General features: G+C 38.7%; 1 protein-coding gene across 1 annotated transcript in view; it reads left to right on the top strand.

The window, feature by feature from the left end:
- Nucleotides 1-23,742, top strand: part of Pard3b (par-3 family cell polarity regulator beta) — a 965,008-nt gene that overhangs the window by 528,926 nt on the left and 412,340 nt on the right. Inside the window, exon 11 of the mRNA XM_059278226.1 lies at nt 16,796-16,981. Coding sequence (XP_059134209.1) covers nt 16,796-16,981 — 186 coding nt within the window. The remainder of the gene's footprint in view (nt 1-16,795; nt 16,982-23,742) is intronic.

The raw sequence follows: 23,742 nt of genomic DNA, 5'->3' as shown, positions 1-23,742 counted from the left end.
GTAAAATAAAACCTAAGTGTTCAGTGTGCTTTCTAATGAAGACTTACTGTGTCATGTCCATAGCCCCCAGTTATTTAAAGCTTGTTTCCATTCCAAGGAAAGAAAATGACGGAATTATAAATATTCTTCATTAAGCTTTAAGTCATCTTTAATGCTAAAACCCATTGTTTTCTGGATTGTCATGTTGGAATAATGTGTCTGTTCAACTCTGGTGACTTGTTGAGAACTTGGCAGCCATTTTCAGTGTAACCACAAACACCGGGCTGCTCAGCTCCTCTTTGTTCTAGACAGGTTGTAAATAAATTATATAAATAAATATTAATGCAATTATTAACTAGATAATTTGATGTGGTATGTAGGCATGCGAAGAAATTAAGCAAAAAACGAAGGCTGCTGATTTGTTGGCGGTGGCTTTCTCCCCAGAGCAGTGACTTACTCTCTGTGTCACCTAGACGCAAGGATTGTAGATCGAGCCTTGTCTCCAGCTGCATAACTGAGGATGATTGTAAATAAATAAGTAATTTTTCGTGGTGGCAAAGTTAATAACGTGTCAGTATTATTTGTGCACTTCTGTAACAGAAACCAAGCCCTGTATGTCCTGGTCGAGAGGAAAATAAAGACAAAAATCTACCCCTCCCTACTCAAAGCCCAGCCTTCACTGCCAAGAAGAAATAAAGAGTCTCCTCTTTAACCTGTAGAGTTCCTTGAAGAAAAGAATCACTCTCACATGTAAATGCCTCTTTTCCTTTGAAAATATAACCCAAAGATTGTGTTGCTTCTGCTCTCCAGTCTCAATGGCTCTCAGGGGAGTTGGCCTCCCTTATCAGAAGCTCCCAGCCAGGCAGGGGCAGCCAGCACATGGAGAGGCCAGGGCAGGGAGATGGTCAAGGCCGTTGGGCAGGTAGTGAAAGGCCCCTTACTGTGTTAAACAAATGCAGCTTCCTTCCTGGTTCCCGCAGGGGGTGATTTTGTTTTTTCACTTCTCTCCTGGCCTGAGAACAATCAGGATGCATAAGGCCATTCTCCCTGTGAGGAGATGTGCATTAGATTATCATAAATCCAGCAATAAGAAGTGCACTGGTCAATGAGAACAGGCATTCTTGGGTGAAATAAAAGGTTTAATTGAAAGTACTGTCTCAGGGGAGACAGATGATTGAGCACGGTATTGAGTAGATGTTAATTACCACTGTTCAGAGGATGAAGCAAATAAAGGAAAGATCATTTATTTTAAGTTTCATTTCTGTTTCTTTTTAAGAGAATGTGGGAGATTACTCTAGTAAGAGAGTTTTGCTCATGTGCAATGTTCTTGAAACACCGGAAGACTTTCTTAGGGAGTTAAAGCTAAATTTTTATGCAGATATTTGTATACCATTAAATAATGGCTTAATAGATAAATAGGTAGGTGGGTGGGTAGATAAATAGATAGATAGATAGATAGATAGATAGATAGATAGATAGATAGATAGATAGATAGATAGATAGATAGATAGATTTACAGTATAGCAAATTACTAAATAATTCATAAATTACTTTTGAATATGCCTCTCGCCTTTATTTTAGTCCATCATTTTAGTGTGCTGGGTCTTTCTCCTTCAACTTAACAGAAAAAAAATACAGAAGGCATATAAACATGCATTACTTTCCTTAAACACTTTCTCTGTATTACTAAAATATTAGTCTTTCTGTGTCACTCATATTGTTTAGCCAATGCCCTCCTTTTGATATGGCTAAAATCCTGGGATGACTCCAACATCCAAAGAGACAAAGGCTGGGTTCAAGGGCAGCCTTAACAATAAAATAACTAGCCAGGTGTCTCTCTTACCTATTTTATTTTAAATATTACCATATTTGAATTATGAGTCAGATCCTTCTCGCAAGTCCAATAACTATAAAAATGTTCTAGACTATCTGTATCTGTTATACAATGGTTTAAAATGGCGAGGATTGGGAGATTTGGATATATGAAGAGTATTATTTGGTTTCACATCCAAGCTGCTGCTCCAGTACGTGAAAATAAATACATCATAGCAACTCTCCATTTGTTTTCAGTTTATTTAGAACCAGTGATCACTAGCTGAATTCAAAGTTTTAAACTCAATTATCTAGGTTTTGATGTAGATATAGTCATGTTAAATTGTAAAATTTTACCTTTAGGGGCTTAGTTTAAGAAGGGTGGTTGCCAAATATTATCACTTGTTATGGTAATGTAGAAGTGAATGGCAGATTCACTTCATCTAATATCAAAACATAGGAGTGGATGTGATCAGATGAGCCAAAGTAAACGTGACATCATCTTAGAAACTTTTGCAAGCTGTTTTCTTGCATAGCTCAGCCCTTCCTTGGCATCAGAGGGCAAGTAGTCATGATTATGCTAAGCATTGTTGTCGCAATGAGAGGAGGGCCATCATTCAGCTGCTGGGGACATCCTACAAACATCACTAATATTCCAACATGCCACCTGGCCACATTCCTCTACAAGTACACTACCAGCCTCTAAAATGGTTTTTATTGTGGTACTAGAACTTAATTAACAGATGTCTTATTCTTCTTAGTGAAATGTAGTATAAACTCATTGTTTTAATGTTGTATTCCATCTGCTTGTCCTTATGCATGTATTTGACAGATATTAGTGGCATAAACAGGAGTGGTCCTTGTAGCCCTTCCCATCCTCAAAGATTTATGTGAAGATTTATGCAATGAAAGGTGCTGTGTGATTAGTGCTATACAGTAGTTACATATAAAGTACGGTAATGACTTAGATGAGCATCTGATCACAGAGAGATTGCAATTAAGATGGGCTTTGGTGGGTCTAAGTTTGTAGGCAGTTAACAAAATTCAGTGAGGGGAGAGAGTGGATTTTGGGCAGAGACAGTCGGGTATAAAACCTAAAAGAAGATGTTTGTAACACATGAATGATTGCTATTCTAAAAATCATGCCAGAAAGTTCAATTTAGAAATGTTTTTTAAAAAAGCTGTTTTTATAGATAAGATACAAGATATGGCTGTCACATTCCATGCCCTTTGATACCATTATTTCAAAGGGGCAGTGTGGCAGAGATATGTCAACAAAATTGATGAAGTAATCCCACAACAAATATGTATTAGATGCATGTACTCCCAGGTACTAAATGAATTCAAAGTTTGAATTAAACATCATCTCTGCCCTTGATGAGATCACAGTGGTATAGCAAAGTTTAGGCGAGCAACGTGGCAAATAATTATTAAAAAAAGGAAGAAATAGATGAGAGTCATAGTAATGAGAAAAAAGAAAGTAAAATGGGAGCTGGGAGTAGGGCCTTTATCTACTGATAAGTTTAGGGAGTGTGTCAGAGTTCTACTCTAGATGCTGAGACACAAAGTATTTAGAAATGAGTATGAAAGATCTTTATCATATTTTCAGAGCAACATTCTTCTTCATTTAAAATACCTTCTGAGCTAAATACATACACCAGAAATGCTTATTTCTTGTGTGTGGTTTTATGACATGTCACAAAACCTGTGGGTCTGTGCCATCAAAGAAGCACTTGACTTAAAAACATACATTTACTAATTATGCTTAGATGAAGCTTCCTTTAAGTGCATAGGAGATTAAAATCACGTTGTTTTGGATTACTTTTAAAAGCTGAACTCCTTAGGCTTGGACTCAGTTGAGTAGTTCTTATCTAGTCTGTGGACAGTCTTGCCTGTGCTGAGAAATGCAGTTGCATTGGTTCATGGGGATGAGAAGTCCTGCTCAACCTCCTTTTAGTAAAATATTGATTGGAAGTGTTCTGAACTTCTAAAATGTCCACATTTATGTACTGATTTTATAAGATTAAGGCAATAAAAAAGCATTCCCTCACCCCTGTCTTGTTTTCATGTACGTATAACAGCAAGAAAGAAGATAATTTAGAAGTTGAAGTACCGGGGCTGGAGAGATGGCTCAGCAGTTAAGAAGCTGCTCTTTCACATGACCCAGGTTCAATTCCCAGCACCTACATGGTAGCTCACAACTGTCTGTAACTCCAGTTCCAGAGGATCTGACACCCTCACGCAGGCATACATGCAGGGAAAACACCAATGCACATAAAACAAACAAAGAAAGGAAGAAATATTTTTTTAAAAAGAAGTTGAATACCAAGGAAAAATAATACAGAGTGAGAGGCAACGTTCATAGTTTCCTCTGACCAGTCCCTTTCAGAAACACAATAGGACATTCAGAAGGAGATTACCCCCATTTGGCTACCAGTTTCTCTACTGTTAGAAAATATCACAGGCCCACAAGCCAATGAGGTTCAGACAACAGGAGAGGTGATTATGTCAGATTGAAAACATGATACCCAAAGAGAAATATAAACCCTATGCTTTATCACTGGCCCTTGATAACTCCCATGTGTCGAAACGGGCATCTAGTTAGTAAATAGAATTATTCAATTATTAACTTCCTTACAGTAGCATTATATTGCTACACTCTTGTTGAGGTCTCAGTGTGTTTAGAGGGTTCTTTCCCTACTACTGTCTGTGAACTTAACCATGTGAATTTACTTGGCCATTTGATGTGAGCAGATGTTATGTGAACAAATACTTGAAAGTACTTAGACTTTTGCTACCTGTCTTTCATCATGTGAGCAACAAGACTCAGCTCTCCGGTGGTCTGGGGAATATGAAGATGTGAGTGATCTGTGATGTGGAGAACATACATGTTTCTCATCAGTAGCTTGGAGGCAGGCCTACCATACACTGGAGCTCAGTCTATGCTAATTAAACGCCAGCCAACCTGTAGAAATATAAACAATAAGTCTGCAGTTTACTGTGTGTAACACACTTTAGGGGTAATTTTAGCTGTGCGGTATTTTTGGAGCAATGGCTGACTTGCCATTCACTTACTTGCTCTCATGAATTAGCTCTGGGTAGCCTCCCTTCTACCTTCAATTTGTCTGTCACATAATGAACAATGGGAAGAGGTGCCCACATTTTAATTTGGATGAGTTTTCATCGTCTATAGGACCTAAACATCTTCTATTTATAGTCACTTTTATTCCACAATTAATTTAAACAGAGTAATTTATTTAATTATTAAGATAAAAGGCAAATTATATGTCTATCTGCAAATGGCATATTATATATAGTAAGAGCATTTTCATTACGATAGTAAACATCACTATGGATTTTAAATGGTTGTTACCCACTGAGATTCCTCCCTCCCTGTATGGAATTTAGAATTATTTATCATTAGTAGCAGGCTAACGGGGTTGGTTTCCAGCTGGAATCACATTAGATGCAACTCAGACAACGGAGAAAAACACAGGGTAAAAATACTTATATTTTTGTCATTTGATTTTTATCTTAAACCATTAACCAACTGGCAAAAACCCTGTTTCCTCATTCCTCCTCAGATATCCCCTTTTTAAATTTTATTTTTGAGAATTTACTTTATCAAACTGTTCCCTTTTTAAGGCCATACTAGTGCTTTTCCTACATTGTGTTATAATTAATGAGCATTATTTTCTGACCTAAAAATGAGTATTTAATGGGTCTGTTGGAGAAAATCAGGGAATGTAAGATACAGTTCTACCTTGAAAATTCTTGAGTTGGGAAAAAGACTGCATTGTCTTTCTTAAGAGCCATTATACCCTAAATAGTGGTGCCTGTGCTTGGAATGAGGATTGCTATGTCCGTCCTTGTACTTAAACTCTACTGGGAGAAGATGACATTCAGTAGCCATTATACCTCCTAAGAGTTCAATGAAAACAACCTGTAATTTGTTGTCTTTAACTATTACAGAAACTTCCCAATTGAGATAAAGAGAAAAAAGAATAAAGGGAGGGAGGGAGGGGAGAAGAGAGGGGGAGAGGAAAGGAGGGAGAAATGTTCTAAGAAACTAAACTTACTTACCCCCTTTCCCCATCAGGAAGGACAGCCAAATGCTCAGAGCTTCAGGCTCCATGTCTTCCCTGTATGACGTACTGGTTTCTGTGGCACCCCGTGCTTGATGCTCAGTGCGATGGTTCTGCTTACAAATCATGATGAAGAAATAAGGAATCAAATACTTTAACCCCAGTGCTCCAAGGCATCCATGGCCTTGCTGGTGACCTGTGAGATTTCTCTCTAGAGCTTTCTTGTTCTCTGGTCCAGCCCCTGTACCTAGTGTTCTCTAATACAAAATTTCTTAAATGCATCATAGAGAATATTTTCTTTACCATCCTCCACACAATGATGTGCTCCATGGTGAAGTGAGTAAGGAAACTCTTGTCCTTTGACTAAGACAAATTGATGGGAGAGGAGGAATCTACCTAGAATTAAATTGTTGCTGCTACAGTGTTGCATAATTATCCCCAAGTTGTGTTGTGTACAGTCAAACATTGGTTTGTGGCTCACATATCTGCAGGTTAGCTGGGTTTTGATTGGTCTAGCCTGGACTCAGATAAGCTTGCTTCCAAGCTATGGATGTGGACCTGTGCTCCACATATCTTCCCTCATCCTCGGACCATAGGTGCCTGAAGCATGTGTATCACATAGTGAGAGATGCACTTCTGCCCACTCCAAGACTCTAAATATACACCGATTAAAAGGCTTTCGTGAGTCTCAAGACATCTTTTTCCAGAATTCTTTGTCATAGGAAAATCTCCACATTCGTCCACACTCCCTAACAGGACTTGAAGAAGTTTTAGAGGGAGTCTGCTTGGTTTAGATAGTTGCTGAGAACAGCCTTAATTGGGCAAACCCCTAGGCCAGACAGATCTCCTCAAGAATGCTGAGCAGCCTGTGAACCTACTGCACAGGTATCCAAGAGCTGTTCAGTGTCAGCCAGGGCCACTTCTGTCTCCCAAGCTGTAGGCAGAGTGGTGAGTAAAACAGGGCGGCTCTATGCCTCATGTGCACAGTCCCGTTTGATATTGTTGTTTGGTTTATGCTCACCTCAATCCTTGATGGTGGACTCTTTTCAAGAAGGTTAGCCTGGGACACCAAGCATCCTGATCCAAAAATATTGGAAGCAGATTACCTAAGAACCCAGCTTCCAAATGGTCTACTCTGCCTAGGATTGCAATTCCTTCGTAGATCATTACAATTGTAGATTTGTTCTTCTACATTTTATTCATAAAAAAGCATGTGTTCATGGGTCAGCAAGGCGGCTCAGCTGGTAAAGGTACTTTCTGCATAAGCCTGGTGACCTGATTATGATCCCTGGCTCCCACATAAGAGTAGAAGAAGAGAACCAGTTCCACAAAATTTTCTTCTGATTTCCACATGTCACATTCCACCCCTATCCCCACCACACACACACACACACACACACACACACAATCACATACAATAATACAATTTAATTTTTTAAAAGTGTATGTTCTTGTGTTTTAACCACTGAGTTATTATATGTAAAATATTTATGGCATTTTTAATATAAAGTTTCTCTAATCTACTGGGGCATTTGTTTTGAGACACAGTCTCATTGTGTAGCTCTGAGTTGCCTGAAATATTCTATGCAGACCAGTCTAGCCTTGAAGTCACAGAGATTTGCCTGTCTCTACCTCCCGAGTACTGGGTTCAGAGAGATCTACCTTCACAGCCCGCTCTCTAATCTGCTTTTATAACATGGAAAGGTAAATACAGAACAGAAAGAGCCATCATTTCTCAACTTTAAGAAGGCAGGCTCTAATTTAAGAATAAATCTAACTGTCTGAATTATAAAATACCAATATATACACTTACCATGACATAAAGTATTATATTCATTTCATATTTACTAGTTATTTTAATAAAAATGAAACAAGTATTATAAGTATTATACATATTAATGGTATGTTGTATGAGGTTCTGATATCTTATTTTTTTTCAGATTTATTTGTTTTAAGAGGAGGAGATTGCTGTGGTTGTTTTGTTTTTGTTTGTTTCAGACAGAATCTCTTGTGGTCCAGGTTTGTCTGAAACTGCTCTGTAGCTTAGGATTCTTCAGCTTCTGCCACCCAAGGGCTAGGATTACTTTCCAGGTAGAAATGATAATGCTAATTTGGTTTACCTGGTTGTTTTAAGCTCTGATCCAATATCACACCAAAGGTAATTTTATATGGCACAGGCGGGGAAAAAACAGCCACTATCAGACCTTTGTTTTGAGATTGTAGTTTAACTTGACTTTTACTTATCAAAAACCGATTTTGCCGGCATGTTACTCAGGTGGCTATTCTTGATTTTGCTAGTTTGCTCCTGCTACCAGCTTTTAGTGAGAGGGGATAGAGTTCCACAAATAAGAAAAAAAAATCAACTATAAATAATTTCTACAATTTTATTCATCCATGTCAGTGGTTAAAATCTAACTTTTATGGGTGACTATGAACTTTGAAAGATCACAATAAAGACATAAATTTAAAATAGACACGGTTGAGCTAACTATAATCTACGTTTATGTTCTTCCTTCCATTGAGAGGATACGCCAGCATTGCCTACATTGTGCTCTCTGCAGCCCTTCTCTTCCTTACGCTGACATTGACTCATCTTGTTTCTTTTTTATGATTGATGACATGATATTACATTTTCAGTAAATTCTAGGTAATTTAGTATATAGTTCAGAGCCAAAAAAACATACACACAAGTAACATTATGCAGAAAACCTAGGTTATAGTAAGGGATATATATGTACATATATATGCATATATGCATGCAATAACAATTAGTGGGGAAAAAAGAGGCCGTGAATTTGAAGGAGATGAAGAGGGGATACAAAGGAGGAGTTTGGAGAGAAGAAAAGGAAGAGGAAAACATTGTAATTATATTAAAATCTCAAAAAAATGGAAAAAATAAAGACAACGAACAACAAAACATCACCATAATCTCTGATTCTTTGTTGAAATTTGTATATTACCCAGTGGGAAAAACACTGTAAAAGATCATTTGCCCACATGCAGATCACCAAGTGTTCTGCTCATTTCTGTCAACGCGTTGGCAGATACAGTGAAAAGAAAAGTCATTTACCATTTATTAAAGTGACATCCTTAGGTCTGTGACTTACCTTGTCTTGTGCCTGCTCATCTCAGGTCTTTTCCATTTCTTTACTCTTGAAAAGACAATCAAAATAAAAAGTCTCCCTGCTGCTGGGAAGAGCCTCTGACTCCCACTGTAGGAGAATACTCACATTCTGAATTTTATATAATCCAATTGACCAAAAACCTTTCATGCTTATAATAGCGACCTAAGGCTTTTTCAGATAATTTTAAAAAAAATTAGAAAATTAAGTGTTTTGCAGTGTCCTATCCCTTCACTGTTGTGAAATTTTGTTTGTTACTATAAAGATTTTAATCTTTAAATTCCTTAGAATTTACTTAGGCAAAAATTAACAATAGTTAAGTTTCCTATAAAATATTCTGACAGAAACATCAGGTGTGGCTTTTTGCTTTATATATAAAAATTACACTCATTCTTTTCTTTAAACCCTTTGAGTTTTTGTAATTGACAAAATGATTGCATGTGAAACATAATTCTTGCATAAAGTAAGCTGCTCACAACACAGGCTAATTACACATTTGGGAGGTGAGGCAAAGACATCCAGAGTTTGCTCCTGCTGAGCCCCAAGCACAGCATTTAATGAAATGAGGGCCATAAAAGGTTCAGCATGGATGCTTTCAGGTCTGGCCTGGGCTTCTGGGAAATTGAGCATTGGCCCTGTGGGCTGCTGCATTCCCCTAGGATTTGAAAGGCTGGGTTATTACCACTTGCGTACGTGAATCAAGCAGTACTTTGCAATACAGGACACTTGCGAGTCTAGAGATGGCCCCATTTGGAACACTCTTAAACTAATAACATGGATGCCTCCTTGCCTATCCATCTTCCTGCTGCTCTTCCTTCTTCTCACACCAAGAGATTACTTTTGGTGTTTGTTTTATAGAGGGGGTTAGTATATACAGTCAGGTCTGTGCAGACACTTCAGTTCCTATTTCTTGTTCTTGAACTTAGCAAACAAATGTAAGGTTTAATAGAATAGCATAGAAAACACCAGAATGAATTGCAGTTTGGGGAAGTATTATCTCATAAATCGTTCGTGTGTATGTGTGCATGTGTGTGTGTCTGTGTAGTTTCATATAGATGGATGGACAAATAGATGAATGTGTGTAGATGAATAGATAGATAATATAGCTTTGGGTACTGGATCACAGTGCTTCTACAGTCTTGGAAAAAGTACCATGAAAATTTCTCTTTGCAATGGTCACTTGCAATCTGAGGTAACTGATGGAGTTTAAAAACATGAATGCATACAGACAATATGCATATACCACATATTTTAGAGAGAATCAAATAATGCTTACAATAGATCTAACAGCATGCACTATGCATAGTTTCCAAAGAGGATAGATATATATGTGTGTGCATATGTACAGGCATGCCTTGAAAGGTATCTTTTCCATTTCCATAGTTAGCAGTATAATGATATAGAAAATGTTCTTATACCCTCATACATTCTTTTTTAAAAGATATTCCTGTTACAGTAATTCAGTAATATTGGAAAAGCATAGCATGAAAAGAAAATAGCAGCACTCCAGTAGTGGTAAATAATCTGCTCTTGTGATATTAGATAATGCAAAATTCTTGTTTCCAGCGAGCCAGAGTAGGGCAGGCGGGTAAGGTGGCAGCGGGTGGGAGGGTGTCTGCTTCTGTGCTACAGTGTGTGTGCGACAGAACCAAAGCATGCTGGGCACACAAGTTCTGCTTCAAATTTTACACCAATATTGTTTTAAACAACGGTATATATACATTTAACAAGTAAAAAGCAGCAAGTGTGTTAGTCTAGCTAGCCTCTTGGACTGTACTTGATAGTCACCTCTTTTGGTCTTAGATTCGTGTATACGTAAAAAGAAGCACTCAGGAGTTAAACCCATTAATGTAGCATTTCCTATCATCTTCCCTACTCTGTTCATCTCATAGAAATCGAATACCTGACTCCAGAAATTAGCTATCATCTAACCATGAACATAGCTGAGTGCATGTCTGTAGTAGTCTGTTTTAACCAAATGTTGGTCATGAGCCTGTGGACTGAAGACCTGCCCAGTTGCAGGGGTGTTTACTGTCTTGGGACTTGGGAATAGATCCATAATAGCAATATAGCCAGCAACTTCTATTATACTTTCTAGACCCAGACATTTTTAAAAAACTTTATTTTATGTACATTGGTGTGAAAGTGTCGGATCCCCTGGAACTGGAGTTACAGACAGTTGTGAGCTGCCATGTGGGTGCTGGGAATTGAACCCAGGTTCTCTGGAAGAGCAGCCAGTGCTTCTTACCCACTGAGCCATCTCTCTAGCCCCAACCCGGGCATTTTTTAATTTGACTGCATTTGGTAATGTTAATTCAAGTCCAGTGGTTTCTCAACTGGATGGGATTTGACCCAAGATGACATATGACAATGCCTGAGGCATTTTTAGTTGTCACAACTGGTGCAGGAACACTACCCAGGCTTTAGGGATGTGGTTCACTACAGTGCATAGGACAGTACTGCACGGACCCATTGTCACTTGTGCAAAGGTTGAGACGCAAGCTGAGGATTCTATATGATCAGTCCCTTGCAATTGCTGAGAAGTTGAGTTTAGGAATACACAGTAGGGCATGTTGAGTATCTATCCCAGCCTAACCCTGGGAATATTGAGGGTTTTGTGTCCAGAGGCATGACCTCTAGTGACTAGCTATAAGAAATAATGAGAAGGCAAATTAAAGGTGTGACTCACATGCTTCCCCTTACTATACCAGTATTTTTGGTGGAGAGTTGCAGGTATCTGTAGGAGGAAAAGACAGGGGTCCTTTTAACAATGTGGGAGTATCTCTTGCTGAAAAGACAGGAAGCTGGGAAGTATCTGCAGTCTGGATGTGACATTGTCCTTAGGTTTGTTACATCTCTGATGATCTTCATTGGACATACTGGACTGGCGAGTGCTTTCTACACCATTCCATCTGCTGCAGAATGTTGCTTGATAAGGTTTAAGTTTAATTTTCAGAGTTGCTGTTTGAACCAAGATTATTGGTATGAAGCATTCAGTATATTGATTTTTTTCTTTGTACATTAGGTAAAGGAACATTTATTTCTAAGAGAGGAAATGGCTGTGTTAACTACTGTAATGGCTTCCTTCACCATTGGGAATTTGCCATTATTAGAAACCACTAATTATGACTTGAGTCCGTTACAGCATAACAAAGACATGAAGCATTACTGTAGTTGGTAGAGAATATAAATTGCGTATCATTTTACTTTCATTATAGGAATCTATCTTGAAATGTCCTGTGACTGTGTGATGTCATGATGGGTTGAAAATCTGGGACATAAGGATGTATAGTGGCACAGTAGTAAAGAATCAGGCTGCCCGGCATGATACTCACACTTGCAATCCCAATTTATAATCCCAGTACTCTTGAGACAGATGCAAGAAGATTGCTGTGAGTTTGAGGCTAGCCTGAGCTACAGAATAAAAACCTATCATTTTAGAAAAAAAGAATGAAAAAGAAAAAAGAAACAAAAAGATTTTTTAAAAAGACAAAATAAAATCCAGAAGCAGAAAGCAAAGTAGTGATTATCAGGGGGTGAGAAGACAAAAAATGTGTTGGTCAAAAGATATCAAATTTTGGTTCTCACAGGAATGATCTAGAGATTATTTCACTACCTGGATGGTGACTATAATCCACAACAGTCTATGGTACTCTTAAAATTCATTGAAGACAGGCTTAAGGGGTGTTACTCCCATTGCCCTAAAAAATAGGTATCTGAGGTAATGCTTATATTAAAAAGTTCAATTTTTTATTTTACTATGTATACATTTGTATATGTGTGTGTTTATGGGGTACATGTCTGTATGTGCACTTGTGTGTGCTAAGGTTCTGGATCCTAAGTTACATCTTCATGCTTGGATAGCAAGCACTTTTTTTTTTAATTAAATTAATTTATTTATTTTACATCCTGACCATAGTTTCCCCTCCCTCCTCTCTTCCCATTCCCTCCTCTTACTTCCCCTATCCCCACTCCCATTCACTCCTGTTTCTGTTCAGAAAGGGTCAGGCCTCCCATGGGTATCAACAAAACATAGCATATCAAGTTGCAGTAAGACTAAGCACTTCCCCTTGTATTAAGGCTGGGCAAGACAACTCAATATGAAGAATAGGGTCCTAAAAGCCAGCCAAAGCATTAGAGACAGCCCCTGCTCCCACTATTAGGAGTTCCACAAGTAGATCAAGCTACACAACTGTCACATACATGTAGAGGGCCTAGATTGGTCCCATGCAGGTTCCTTAGTTATCAGTTAAGACTCTGTGAGTCCCTATGAGTTGTTTCTATGGGTTTTCTTGTGATGTCCTTGACCGCTCTGGCTCATACAATCCTTCCTCCCTCTCTTAAGCTTGTTCTGATGTTTGGCTGTGGGTCTCTACATCTGTTTCCATCAGTTACTGCATGAAGACTCTCTGATGACAATTGGGGTAGTCACCAATCTATGCATACAGCAGAATATTGATAGGCATCATTACATTGGCTTTTTTTTTTCTCCAATCATGTTTGAGATTGGGCCAACCAGCCTCTGGGTCCTGGTGCTCCAGGCAGTGTCAGGGGTGGGCTCACTCTTGTGGCATGGGTCTCAAGCTGGACCAGTCATTGATTGGCTACTCCCACAATCTCTGTGCCTCCCTTATCCCAGCACCTCCCATAGACAGGAGGAACTGTAGGTCAAAGGTTGTGTGGCTGGATTGGTGTCTCAGTCTCTCTACTGGAAGTCTTCCGGGTCAGTGGAGATGGCCAGTTCAGATTCTGTACCTATTGTCAGTAAGTACTTTCTCCACTGAACCCGTCTTCCCAGCCTTATATACATAAACACATCATATACACACTATACGTATATACAACATTTGTCATTTAATAATAAATTTACAGCATAGTTCACACCATCTCTCATCATAGAACATGGATAAATGTCAGTGCTTTCATTAAAATGACTATAGAATGTTAGACATGTAATAAACAGCTCATGGCCTTTTACTAAAAATAAATAAGAGTTGGAGCCAGGAGTCATGCTGGCTGGGCATCACAAAGCTCCAGTATTTACAAGTCTTGTGATCTGTTAGCACAGTGCCTTGCTGCCATGCGCCATGATTCCTTCGTCTTTAGAAAGGCCAGGATAACAAATAAACCTGCAGAGTCACTGTGAAGCTCAGTGCTTTAACACGTGCTAGGTACTCGTGGTCAGTCAACTCCTTTGTCATTAGGCCCTGGTGTGTTGTTTTTGTGGTATTTCTGGTTCTCCCATGCCAGGAACTTACCTTTGAAACGAAAAGGCAACCATAATGCCACATGCTCTCTGTTTGGTTTCTGCAGTTAGGTAACAAATTAAAGGTATTAGCGTAAGACAATAATTGTTGTTGGTTGTTTTTGCTCCTTTGGGGAGCCTGCCACCCAGCTCCCAAATAAATCACACACAGAGGCTTATTCTTATTTATAAATGCCTGATCTTAACTTGGCTTCTTGCTAGCCAGCTTTCCTTAACTTTAAATTACCCCATCTACCTTTTGCCTCTGGGCTTTCCCTTTTCTTACTTCTGTAAATCTTACTTTCACTCTTACTCCATGGCTGCCTGGCCCCAGGCATCCTTCTCTCCTTGTTCTCCTGCTCTTTCTTCTTCTTCTCTCAGATTTCTCCTTCTGTTTATCCTCTCTGCCTGCCAGCCCCACCTATCCTTTCTCCTGCCTTGCTATTGGCTGCTCAGCTCTTTATTAGGCCATCAGGTGTTTTAGACAGGCAAAGTAGCACAGCTTCACAGAGTTAAACAAATGCAACATAAAAGAATGTAACACATCTTTGCATCATTAAGCAAATATTCCACAGCATAAACAGATGTAACACACCTTAAAATAATATTCCACAACATATGATGACTATCAAACTAGTCAAATTCAGTTGTCAAGTGAAAACTCCTTAATTATAAAATAAATGATTTGAAGGGACAGTCATACACCACATGATGTCACAAGCTGTTTTGGTATGTGTAAGGACACTATACACTTGCCATACGAAGTCATGCACCCTAGGCGTGTATTTATTAGCTTAGATCCCTATCCATAAACAATGTATAACTATATTTCTAAAGCAGAGTTTTTAAAAAATAATTTTCGGTTAGTAGTAGCCAAAGAACTTTCTAGTTTTACTTCCTAAAATATTCAGAACATATAATGCGAACAATTGTCCTTTAATTTATAGTTTAATTCTGTATAGCCTTATTAGACTTAAATTAACCTAATCCCAGAGAGGCCCAGAAACATAAGTGACTGTAAAATGTTATGGATTCTAAATTAGGCAGATTGGAAGACAAAGGTGAAGGCTAACTGTTTACATTTACTGCTGAATTCTGGCAGTCCATTGAGAGAGAGAGAAAAAAAAACAAAAAACAGGGATGATAACTTTGACTCCAGACATGGAATTTGCTATTTGTGTCTTAGCTAATATATATATATATAGTATATATATATAATAATATATATATATATTATTGTAAAATACATTATAATATGTTTGTAAATGACGTTTCATTTCTTTGAACACCCTTTTGTCAGCATCAGTCCAATAAACCTCACAATGAAAGCAATTGAAAGAACTATTCCTTTACAAGTTAAATGCAGGTTCTTGTCTTTTTCATTCGGGGTTGAAAATGTCAGGGCAGTGGATCTGGCTATGATCAGACCCCTTAATCCCGCTTTAATTATGGGTTCTTTGCTACTTCTGATTTTATATGGATTTGAGACTGACACATAGACAGTCGTGACGATGTTTTAAATACACAATTTTACAGAGGAGTCACCTCAAAGTGACCTTAAGATGAGACTCTCTAGACATAATTACAGAGAGGAAGTAACTGCTGGCCTAGAATGAGTGGATGGTTTTCAGGAATATCTCATTTTCAAATTTTCCAGCTAAGCACTCTGGCACTTCCACATTCCTGCAAGCTTGAAGAGGGGCTGGAGAGACAGTTATGCAATTATCACATGCACAGCGCGTGCCGATTCTCATGCCTGTATATCTGAAAACCCTCTGTACCAAATATGACTAACCACATACTTCTCCCAGGAGAGCTGGCCCATAAGCTGCCTTTTGCCACCACACTCTGTCTGTTTGCAGACTAGTTTGCTAGTGGGTAGGTGTCATTTGTCAGAGAGGACATGAATATTTATTATGCATAATTACTTTTTATTGCAGTCTAAGAACCTATTTATTTTTAGGGGCCTCTGCTAGACAATGATATAAGCTTACAGATTGATTTTTGATAAGATGAAATTGAATTCAATGATAGCCATTAAAAATGTTTCTCTAACTTTAAAATGAAAATTTCCCTGTGCTTTGTGTCCTATTGCTAATCTTCACCAATACTATGGTTTTCATAAATGATATGTTTTAAATTATGTAAGTGTAATATTTCTCCAAACTTTTCACAGTTCCATATATTAAGCTCTACATCTTCATCTGTAAGATGAATGGTCTCTAGGAACCTACTGAAACCTAACATTCACTGAGTTTAACATCCAGCCTATATCATTATTTTAAATATCCTACCAAGATTCCAAATGTCTACAAAATGGTAAAAGTTGTACAACCTCACCTCACAAGGTGGCTGTTTTTCTCAACCATCACCAAATTATATCCCCAGAGAGCACTTCGCTGTGTGGTAGATAATGGTGGTAGCATCTTACACACAGAGAGAGAGGTAACTGCCAGAGGTCCAGCCATCCTGTCTTGCCAACTGCATCTGCTTCAGGTCATCTGAGAAGGATCAACTGATAATCAACCCTCTTCTCTCACTCTTCCCAACAGAAAGGAGAACCTGACTGCTATGCACTCTCCCTAGAGACAAGCGAGCAGCTCACCTTGGAGATCCCCCTGAATGATTCCGGTTCCGCTGGCCTTGGGGTTAGCTTGAAAGGGAATAAATCTCGAGAAACTGGAACTGACTTGGGGATTTTTATCAAATCTATCATCCATGGAGGTGCTGCTTTCAAGGTAAGGATGTGGTGTTTGCCTGGGTTCTGGTACTTGGGGATGTAGTTGTTATGCTTGAAGCCCAGATAGAAACAATCTCTAAAGGATGGGATCTATTGAGGCTTTCCTGCTAGACACTGGAAATGTGTATGAACAGATCTGGGGAGCAGTTCCATGGTTTCATTCTTCCTAAGGTAGTTCTGAAAACTTATCATGGTTACCATTCTTTTGATTGCTCCATTTAGAGTCCTCCAAATCTATAACTTGGCTGAGTAGCACCTAAAACTATAGAATTTGAAAAACAAAACTGGAAGTGAGTTGACAAGAAAGCAACAAATGAGAGAATTTTGCTTGCAAAAAAAATGAAAGTTTAATAGGTTCTAAGAATAACTGTAGACTAAAGGTCATTCATCACTCCACGCACCTGAAGATAACTCCAGTGCCCAGAATGTGTATTTGCCTTTAAGCACTTGAGTAAGCTTATACAGTTCCAGAAAGATGGAGACTGTTAGGGCCATACTCTTTCACAGTTTGGTGGGCTGTGAGTCCAAAGCTATTAACATGCTATGTTAGCTGAGTGTTCCAGCACGACCACTCCATGGTGTCCATGTGAAACTGTGGGCAAGGATATTGGCTACTTGTCTCTCATTTTGTTACCTGCAGAACCTAGTCCATAAGGGCCGTGGGGATTAAATAATTCATGAACACAAGAGGCTGAGAGGGGTAAAGTGATCGCAGAATGGGAAAGCAAGTTTGTGGTCCTGGTCACCATCTACTTGTACTGTGTAATGATATTCTAAATTTTGAATCCTGCCTTTGTTTCTTTCTTTCTCTGTAAACACAGGCAAATCATTCTTCCAAACTGGCCCTGGTTTCCTCATTTAGGAAGTCATAAAGTTTGTAGTGCTTATGTGCTAGTACTATTATTAAGACTAAGAACCACTATACATAGAACTCATGGGCCACAACTCCTTTGGAGGTCACAAATCAGATATCCAGCATATCAGATATTTACATTATGATTTATCAGTAGCAAGATTACAGTTATGAAGTAACAATGGAATAATTTCATGGTTGGAAATCACCACAACATGAAGAACTGTATTAAAGTGTCTCAACATTAGGAAGGTTGAGAACCGTTGATACAAAGTCTTTGGCTCAGTGTCTACCAAAGCCTCTAAAGCACATTAATCATTGCAGATGCTCTTACTGTTGCCCATGTGTGCCTGCTCGCATACCAAAGCTGAGGAGGCCTGCTTAGACTCTATGGAATAGCCAGGTCTTGTCCTTGCTCTGCTGAACCATTGCCTTCCTATGTCCCCCACTTCTACTGTTCCTTTAATTTAGACTAGTACTAAGCTGATGTCTTCTTTCTTGGAACTTGGGGATTTGCAACTCTTTAATTTATTACCCAGCTCAGTTAGGTTTTGTCACGTGATCAGTGATGTAGTCATAAACGTTCAGCACTTTAATCAATAAGGTTTTATTTTGCTCAGGGCTCTGCCGGGCAGCTCCTGGTGGTGGTGGAGTTCCGGGGCAGGCTGGGTGTTTTTTGTCACACTTTAGGTCTACAGGCATGACATGTCACCTATTCTACCAGCCCTGCGGCAGCAGTCTACCGGATATCAGAGGGCTAGCTGCGATGGGAGATGCCTTACAATGGCCGGACTCTGAAACGGCACACTGTCACACCACACATACAACACTGGTCAGAGTAGTCGTGAGACTGAATCCAAGGTCATGGATCGAAAACCGTGGTCCTCACAGTGAAACTGGTAGGGGTGTGAGTGCGGGGATTGGCAGAGAAATGAGGTGTATGAGCGAATCTGAAATACCCTCTCATGTGTCTCAAATACTACAACCAGGAATGGAAGGGAAACAGAATAATAATAATGGCAGCAAATGGCAACATCCGTTCTACTTCCTGCTTGGTAGATGCTAGGCACCATGATAAGTATTTAAAATGGATTCTCTAATTTTAGTCTTCATTTTCCCATTTTTATTATGTTATTTTATCAAAAGGGGGATTGCACGTGACAGTGATTTCAAGGCTCTATTGTTATGTGATAATCTGGACTTGCTGACTATACATTCAGACTCTGTAGCCTGTGCTCCAGTGCTTTAGAGTGAAGACACTGTTCAGAACATCTAACTGTGTACCTGGACACAGGGGCCACTCCTTGCCTTAGTCTTATATCATCTTCATCCTTCTTAACAAGCAGTCTTAGTGTGCGTGTGCGCTGTGTTTAAGGACAGGTGCTGTTTGTGGACACCTGCTGGATGTTATTCTTCTCATTTCTAATGACAGCTCTTTTGTGAAGAATTTACTCCAAGTAAAGTTGAAAGTAAGATGACTTCTTGGAAATTAAAAGCAAACATCTTTGTTTTTGTTTCTTTTTTTAAAAAAAAAACAATGGGCAGTAGCTTCAGCTCCAACATATATTGGTGTGTGATTTAATACGCATACTCGTTTGTGGAATCAAGCAGCCCCTTGCCTAAGCAGTCTCTAACAGTCCCATTTCTTGCTGAGAGATTTCACTTTCCATTTATGTAAATTTCCTGCCTGACATGGGTCTGCTGAGTCAGACAATCACACCATTGAAAAGCACTGGACAGCATATTTATAGCTGAACTTGAACAGTAAGAGGCATCAATCATGAATTTAGCCTTGTTGTGAATGGTTAGTATCCATTTGTCTTGTTTACCTCTTTCACTGTGAACAGTAGAGCCCTGAGCCTTGTTCACAAGGAATCCGATTAAGGGGAAGGAAATCGTATTTTTCTCTTTTTTCTGCTAGTCCAATAATCCACTGTTACTCCTCAGAAAATTGCCACCTGTTCCATGAATCTGGATTATGTCTTACAAAAATTGTTTGGAGACTTTGTTCCTGTCCTGGTTGAAGAGAAACAAATGTAACAGACTGCGTTGTCCCTGGGGCAGGGGAGATGAGCACTGGGACATCCATATTAGCATCTGGCCCTAGGATTTTACCTGAAATCAACAAAATATTTTTCCTACTGGAGCCCGATCTTTTTCTCCCAGCCCTTCATACCACTAATTGGTTCTCAAGGTGTTTTTCCCTTAAGGGAAGGTGGATTGTTGAAAACTAAACTACTTTGAAAAGTATGACCAAATTCTTCCTGTGGATTCTGTGCGCTGCATTCTCCTGGGAGCTTCTGATGATATAAACAAAGACAGACTTCCCGCCAGATGTAAAATCTCAGAATGGTTCGGGCTCTGACTGAGGGCCTCCTTCTTGTCTCTCCTCTCACCTACCACGCTACTGCTTTTGAGCCTCTTGTTTCCACTTCAAGTTATTTCTAATCAAAAGGCAAACCTCTATCTGCTACTAAAAGCATGCAGCTACTCTTGGGTGCTCCTTGGGAAACAAGCAGGAAGTTGAGCTATTCTCATGGCAAGCTGAATTACAGGTATTCCTTACTCAAAAATTATCCAAATACTTAACTAACTCAGAGCATTGAAGAGACAATGAAAAAATAACACCCCCAAAAAATCTTCGGGGAAAAAGAAAGAATGCCCAGAGACTGAGAAGTGATTGATGACACCCTGATGTCATCTCTGACTTCCCCACACACATACATGAGTGACATACACATGCATACCGGAGCACAATCTTTTTGGTGTATACATACGTGCAACACTCCCACACTCACGAAGGAGGAGAAATAACACTCAGAAGTTCTGCTTTGCAAAAATCATGCAGTTACAGGCTGGCATTCCTTGCAAAGCCTTCTGAAGCATCACTGTTCACACGCTGGCATGGAACACACCAGCACAATGCTACTTCTTGGAGTACTGATGGAGTGTGCTTGGAGTACTTGGAGCATGCATACAAAGTAGAAGGCTTCTACTTTTATTTCAGTTTCTATCATTCTTCCTGGGCGTTTGTCCCCAAAGGATAGTGTAATTGCTTATAGGAACCAAATATAGGAGTATGTGTCTGCTTCTCTACAACCAAGAGCTGTGACTAGGATGAAATCAGGATGTCCTTGAGGATGATTTTTTCAAGTTCATTTTTGTGGTTGGAATTTCAAGTGAAACATGCTGTTGTTGCTGTTAAATGGAAAGGCATGCTGTCAGTTTTGCACTTGGAAAAGTATCCCCCTTTTTCCAAATCTGCATTAAACTATCATTTTGTTTTTTCTCCAAGGTCTCTCAAAGTCTCTATAGTCATGTTGAAGATTTTAGATTTTTAATCATTTGCTCAACATTTTCCAGTACAATGGTTTTGCTTTGCTTTGCTTTTGATGAACTATATTACATAAAATTTAATATATTTTATTATTTATTTATTTTATATTTATTGCTTACACTTAGACTGCTTTTTTTTTTAACTGAAATCACTTTTTAGAAAAGATCTATCTTTTTTTTAATTTAGGAAAATTATCAGCACTGGCATAAGCATAAGAAAGAATTCCACACAGTGCATCACACTAGTTTTAGCTAGTAATTTTTTTATATGCTGATGTTAGGAGTAGAATATACCCTATTGAAGCCCTGAAATAATAAGATAAAAATTCAAATTTAAGAGCTTTTTTTTTAAGCTAAGGGAAACAAATGTCATGTATCAGGTCAATGGATTATTTAAGGACTCTTAAACAGAGAGAATGCATTTAAGACTGCTACTCTGTACAAAATTAATTTAGCCCAGTTTGTGCTTAATAAATACTACTTGATGATACTGAAATTAAGTAAAGGAAAATGCCTGGCATAGCTAATTGCAAATGTATGCACCCAGAATATGAAATAGACATCATTTTAAGTAACTTGATTCTGTGTGATCAAGAAATTTGGGGTGATTTTTCTTAAAGATGTAGAATTACATAATCTCCACTATTTCATAGTGGATCTGAGAATTTTAACTAATGCAAGTATTCACAATGATCAATTCCAAATGGTTAAACTGAATTAAGGAGAAGAAAATGCACAGGAGCAGAAGGGTAAGGACCAGATGTGGATTCCTGGGTCTCCTGGTAATATGGAGCATTTAGAGCATCCCACCCTCTTAACAGGAGTCTGGTCAGAGCTCCCAGCCTGAGTAATTTCCACCTCCATTTCTGCCAGTATCTATAAATCATGGCATATCTATAATTAATGAATCCAAAGGAAGATAAAAGGGACAGCTTTTTAAGGAACACTAATGTTAAATGATTTCTTCAACTCTCCATTTTTTTTTTTTTTTTTAAGAATTGATACACTCCCTGCCATGGGGAGGACTTTGAGGCATCACCAGTAGTTAGTGGCATTCTAGCTGTTCCTCTGACTGAGGTCCAGGCAGTCTGGGTTATGGGCAGCTAAGTTGTACACCCTCAAATGTAAGAACGGAGCACTGATGCATAGTCACCATTCACAAATGGACAACTACAAATTGGAACTGGAAAACCAATCGAGACATTTGTAGTCCACAAAAGCAGTAAGAGTTTTATATGTTTTTTTTTTTTTTAAAAAAAGCAAACCAATAGCCAAATAAGGAAAATAATTGTCAACCAAATTTCCTTTAAAGCATCAAAACTCTTAGCATGTATTAATTCATGTAATCATGCTTATTTATGAATTTAGACACCGGGACTTTATACACGTACCTTCTAACACTCTATGGTCTCAGTTCAGCCTCCATCATTGCTTTGCTTGCAATCTTTATCACCTCTAATTTTTTTCATTTCTGCAAATATAAATAAAAAGTCCATTTGGTCTGGACCAAGTAAGATCTTGGTGTACATTTTGGATATCACTGGTATCTCATCAAGCTTAAAAGCATATATGACTTCATAGTCTTAGAGAAAAAGGGAATCTATACAAATTGATCTATCAGGATGGTGCTGTGGGTCTATAAATAGTGCCTATTAAAATTAGTTTATAATTTAAATGCCTTCCCAAAAGCCCCTTGAGGGATGTGACTGGGAGCTGGTGAGCCCTTCCAGAGGAGGAGCCTGACGGGAAGTGTAAATTCGCTGAGAATGTACCCTGAAGGGGACGTGGACCCTGGCTCTTTCCTTGTTTTCTCTTTGCTTTTCCACATACTCAGGCCATATTGTGTTGTCTTGCCATTGGCACACCTGCTCCTGGAACAAACCCTGAAATTGTGCTAAAGCAGCTAATGTAAATTACGTGCAGATATATGTAACATAAGACGAGAATACTAGTTGAGTACCTCAGGTAGTTGTCATAGATCAAAACTAATAAGCCTACTTGCCCCTGCCCCCACCAAAAAAAAAAAAAAACAACAACAAAAAAAACAAACAAACAAAAAAAAAACCAAAGCATAGAGAAGGAAAAAAAAAGTAAATATGATACATTTTTTTCAATGGGAAAGATCTCTCAGAGTCTAATCTGTTTATGCATTCATGCAGAATATTCCTGATTCATGTATAACACATATGCCTTAACAAGCTTTCTTAATCTGCTTTTCTAGGCCAAAGTAAATTAGGAGCACAGAATCCGGAAGGAGATAGGCAGGGGCGGAAAAGGACTTGGAATGCAGGAAACAGGAAGATGTAAAACAAGCGCAGAAGGTTATTACCCTGCCATAGGCCGGTAAACAGCGCTGAGACTCTTAAGTCAGGCCTTCTCAAACTTCCATGCTGGAAAAATAATAAAATTCACTCTGGCTATAGGAAGCTGTACATTGCAGGGGCTTTATGTATGTTTTAAGCAAAAAGGATTAGGCTATATTTTGAAAGCATTATATAAAAATGATTTTGAGTATGCTTGTCCCTATGCTCTGGAGATGGTCCTTTAGTTTCTTTACAAACATTTTCACA

The sequence above is a fragment of the Peromyscus eremicus genome, chromosome 13 (assembly GCF_949786415.1).
Source record: "Peromyscus eremicus chromosome 13, PerEre_H2_v1, whole genome shotgun sequence".
Classification (NCBI taxonomy): Eukaryota; Metazoa; Chordata; class Mammalia; order Rodentia; family Cricetidae; genus Peromyscus; species Peromyscus eremicus.
The sequence above is the reverse complement of the archived record's forward strand: the minus strand, read 5'-3'. Positions and strand labels throughout refer to the sequence as shown.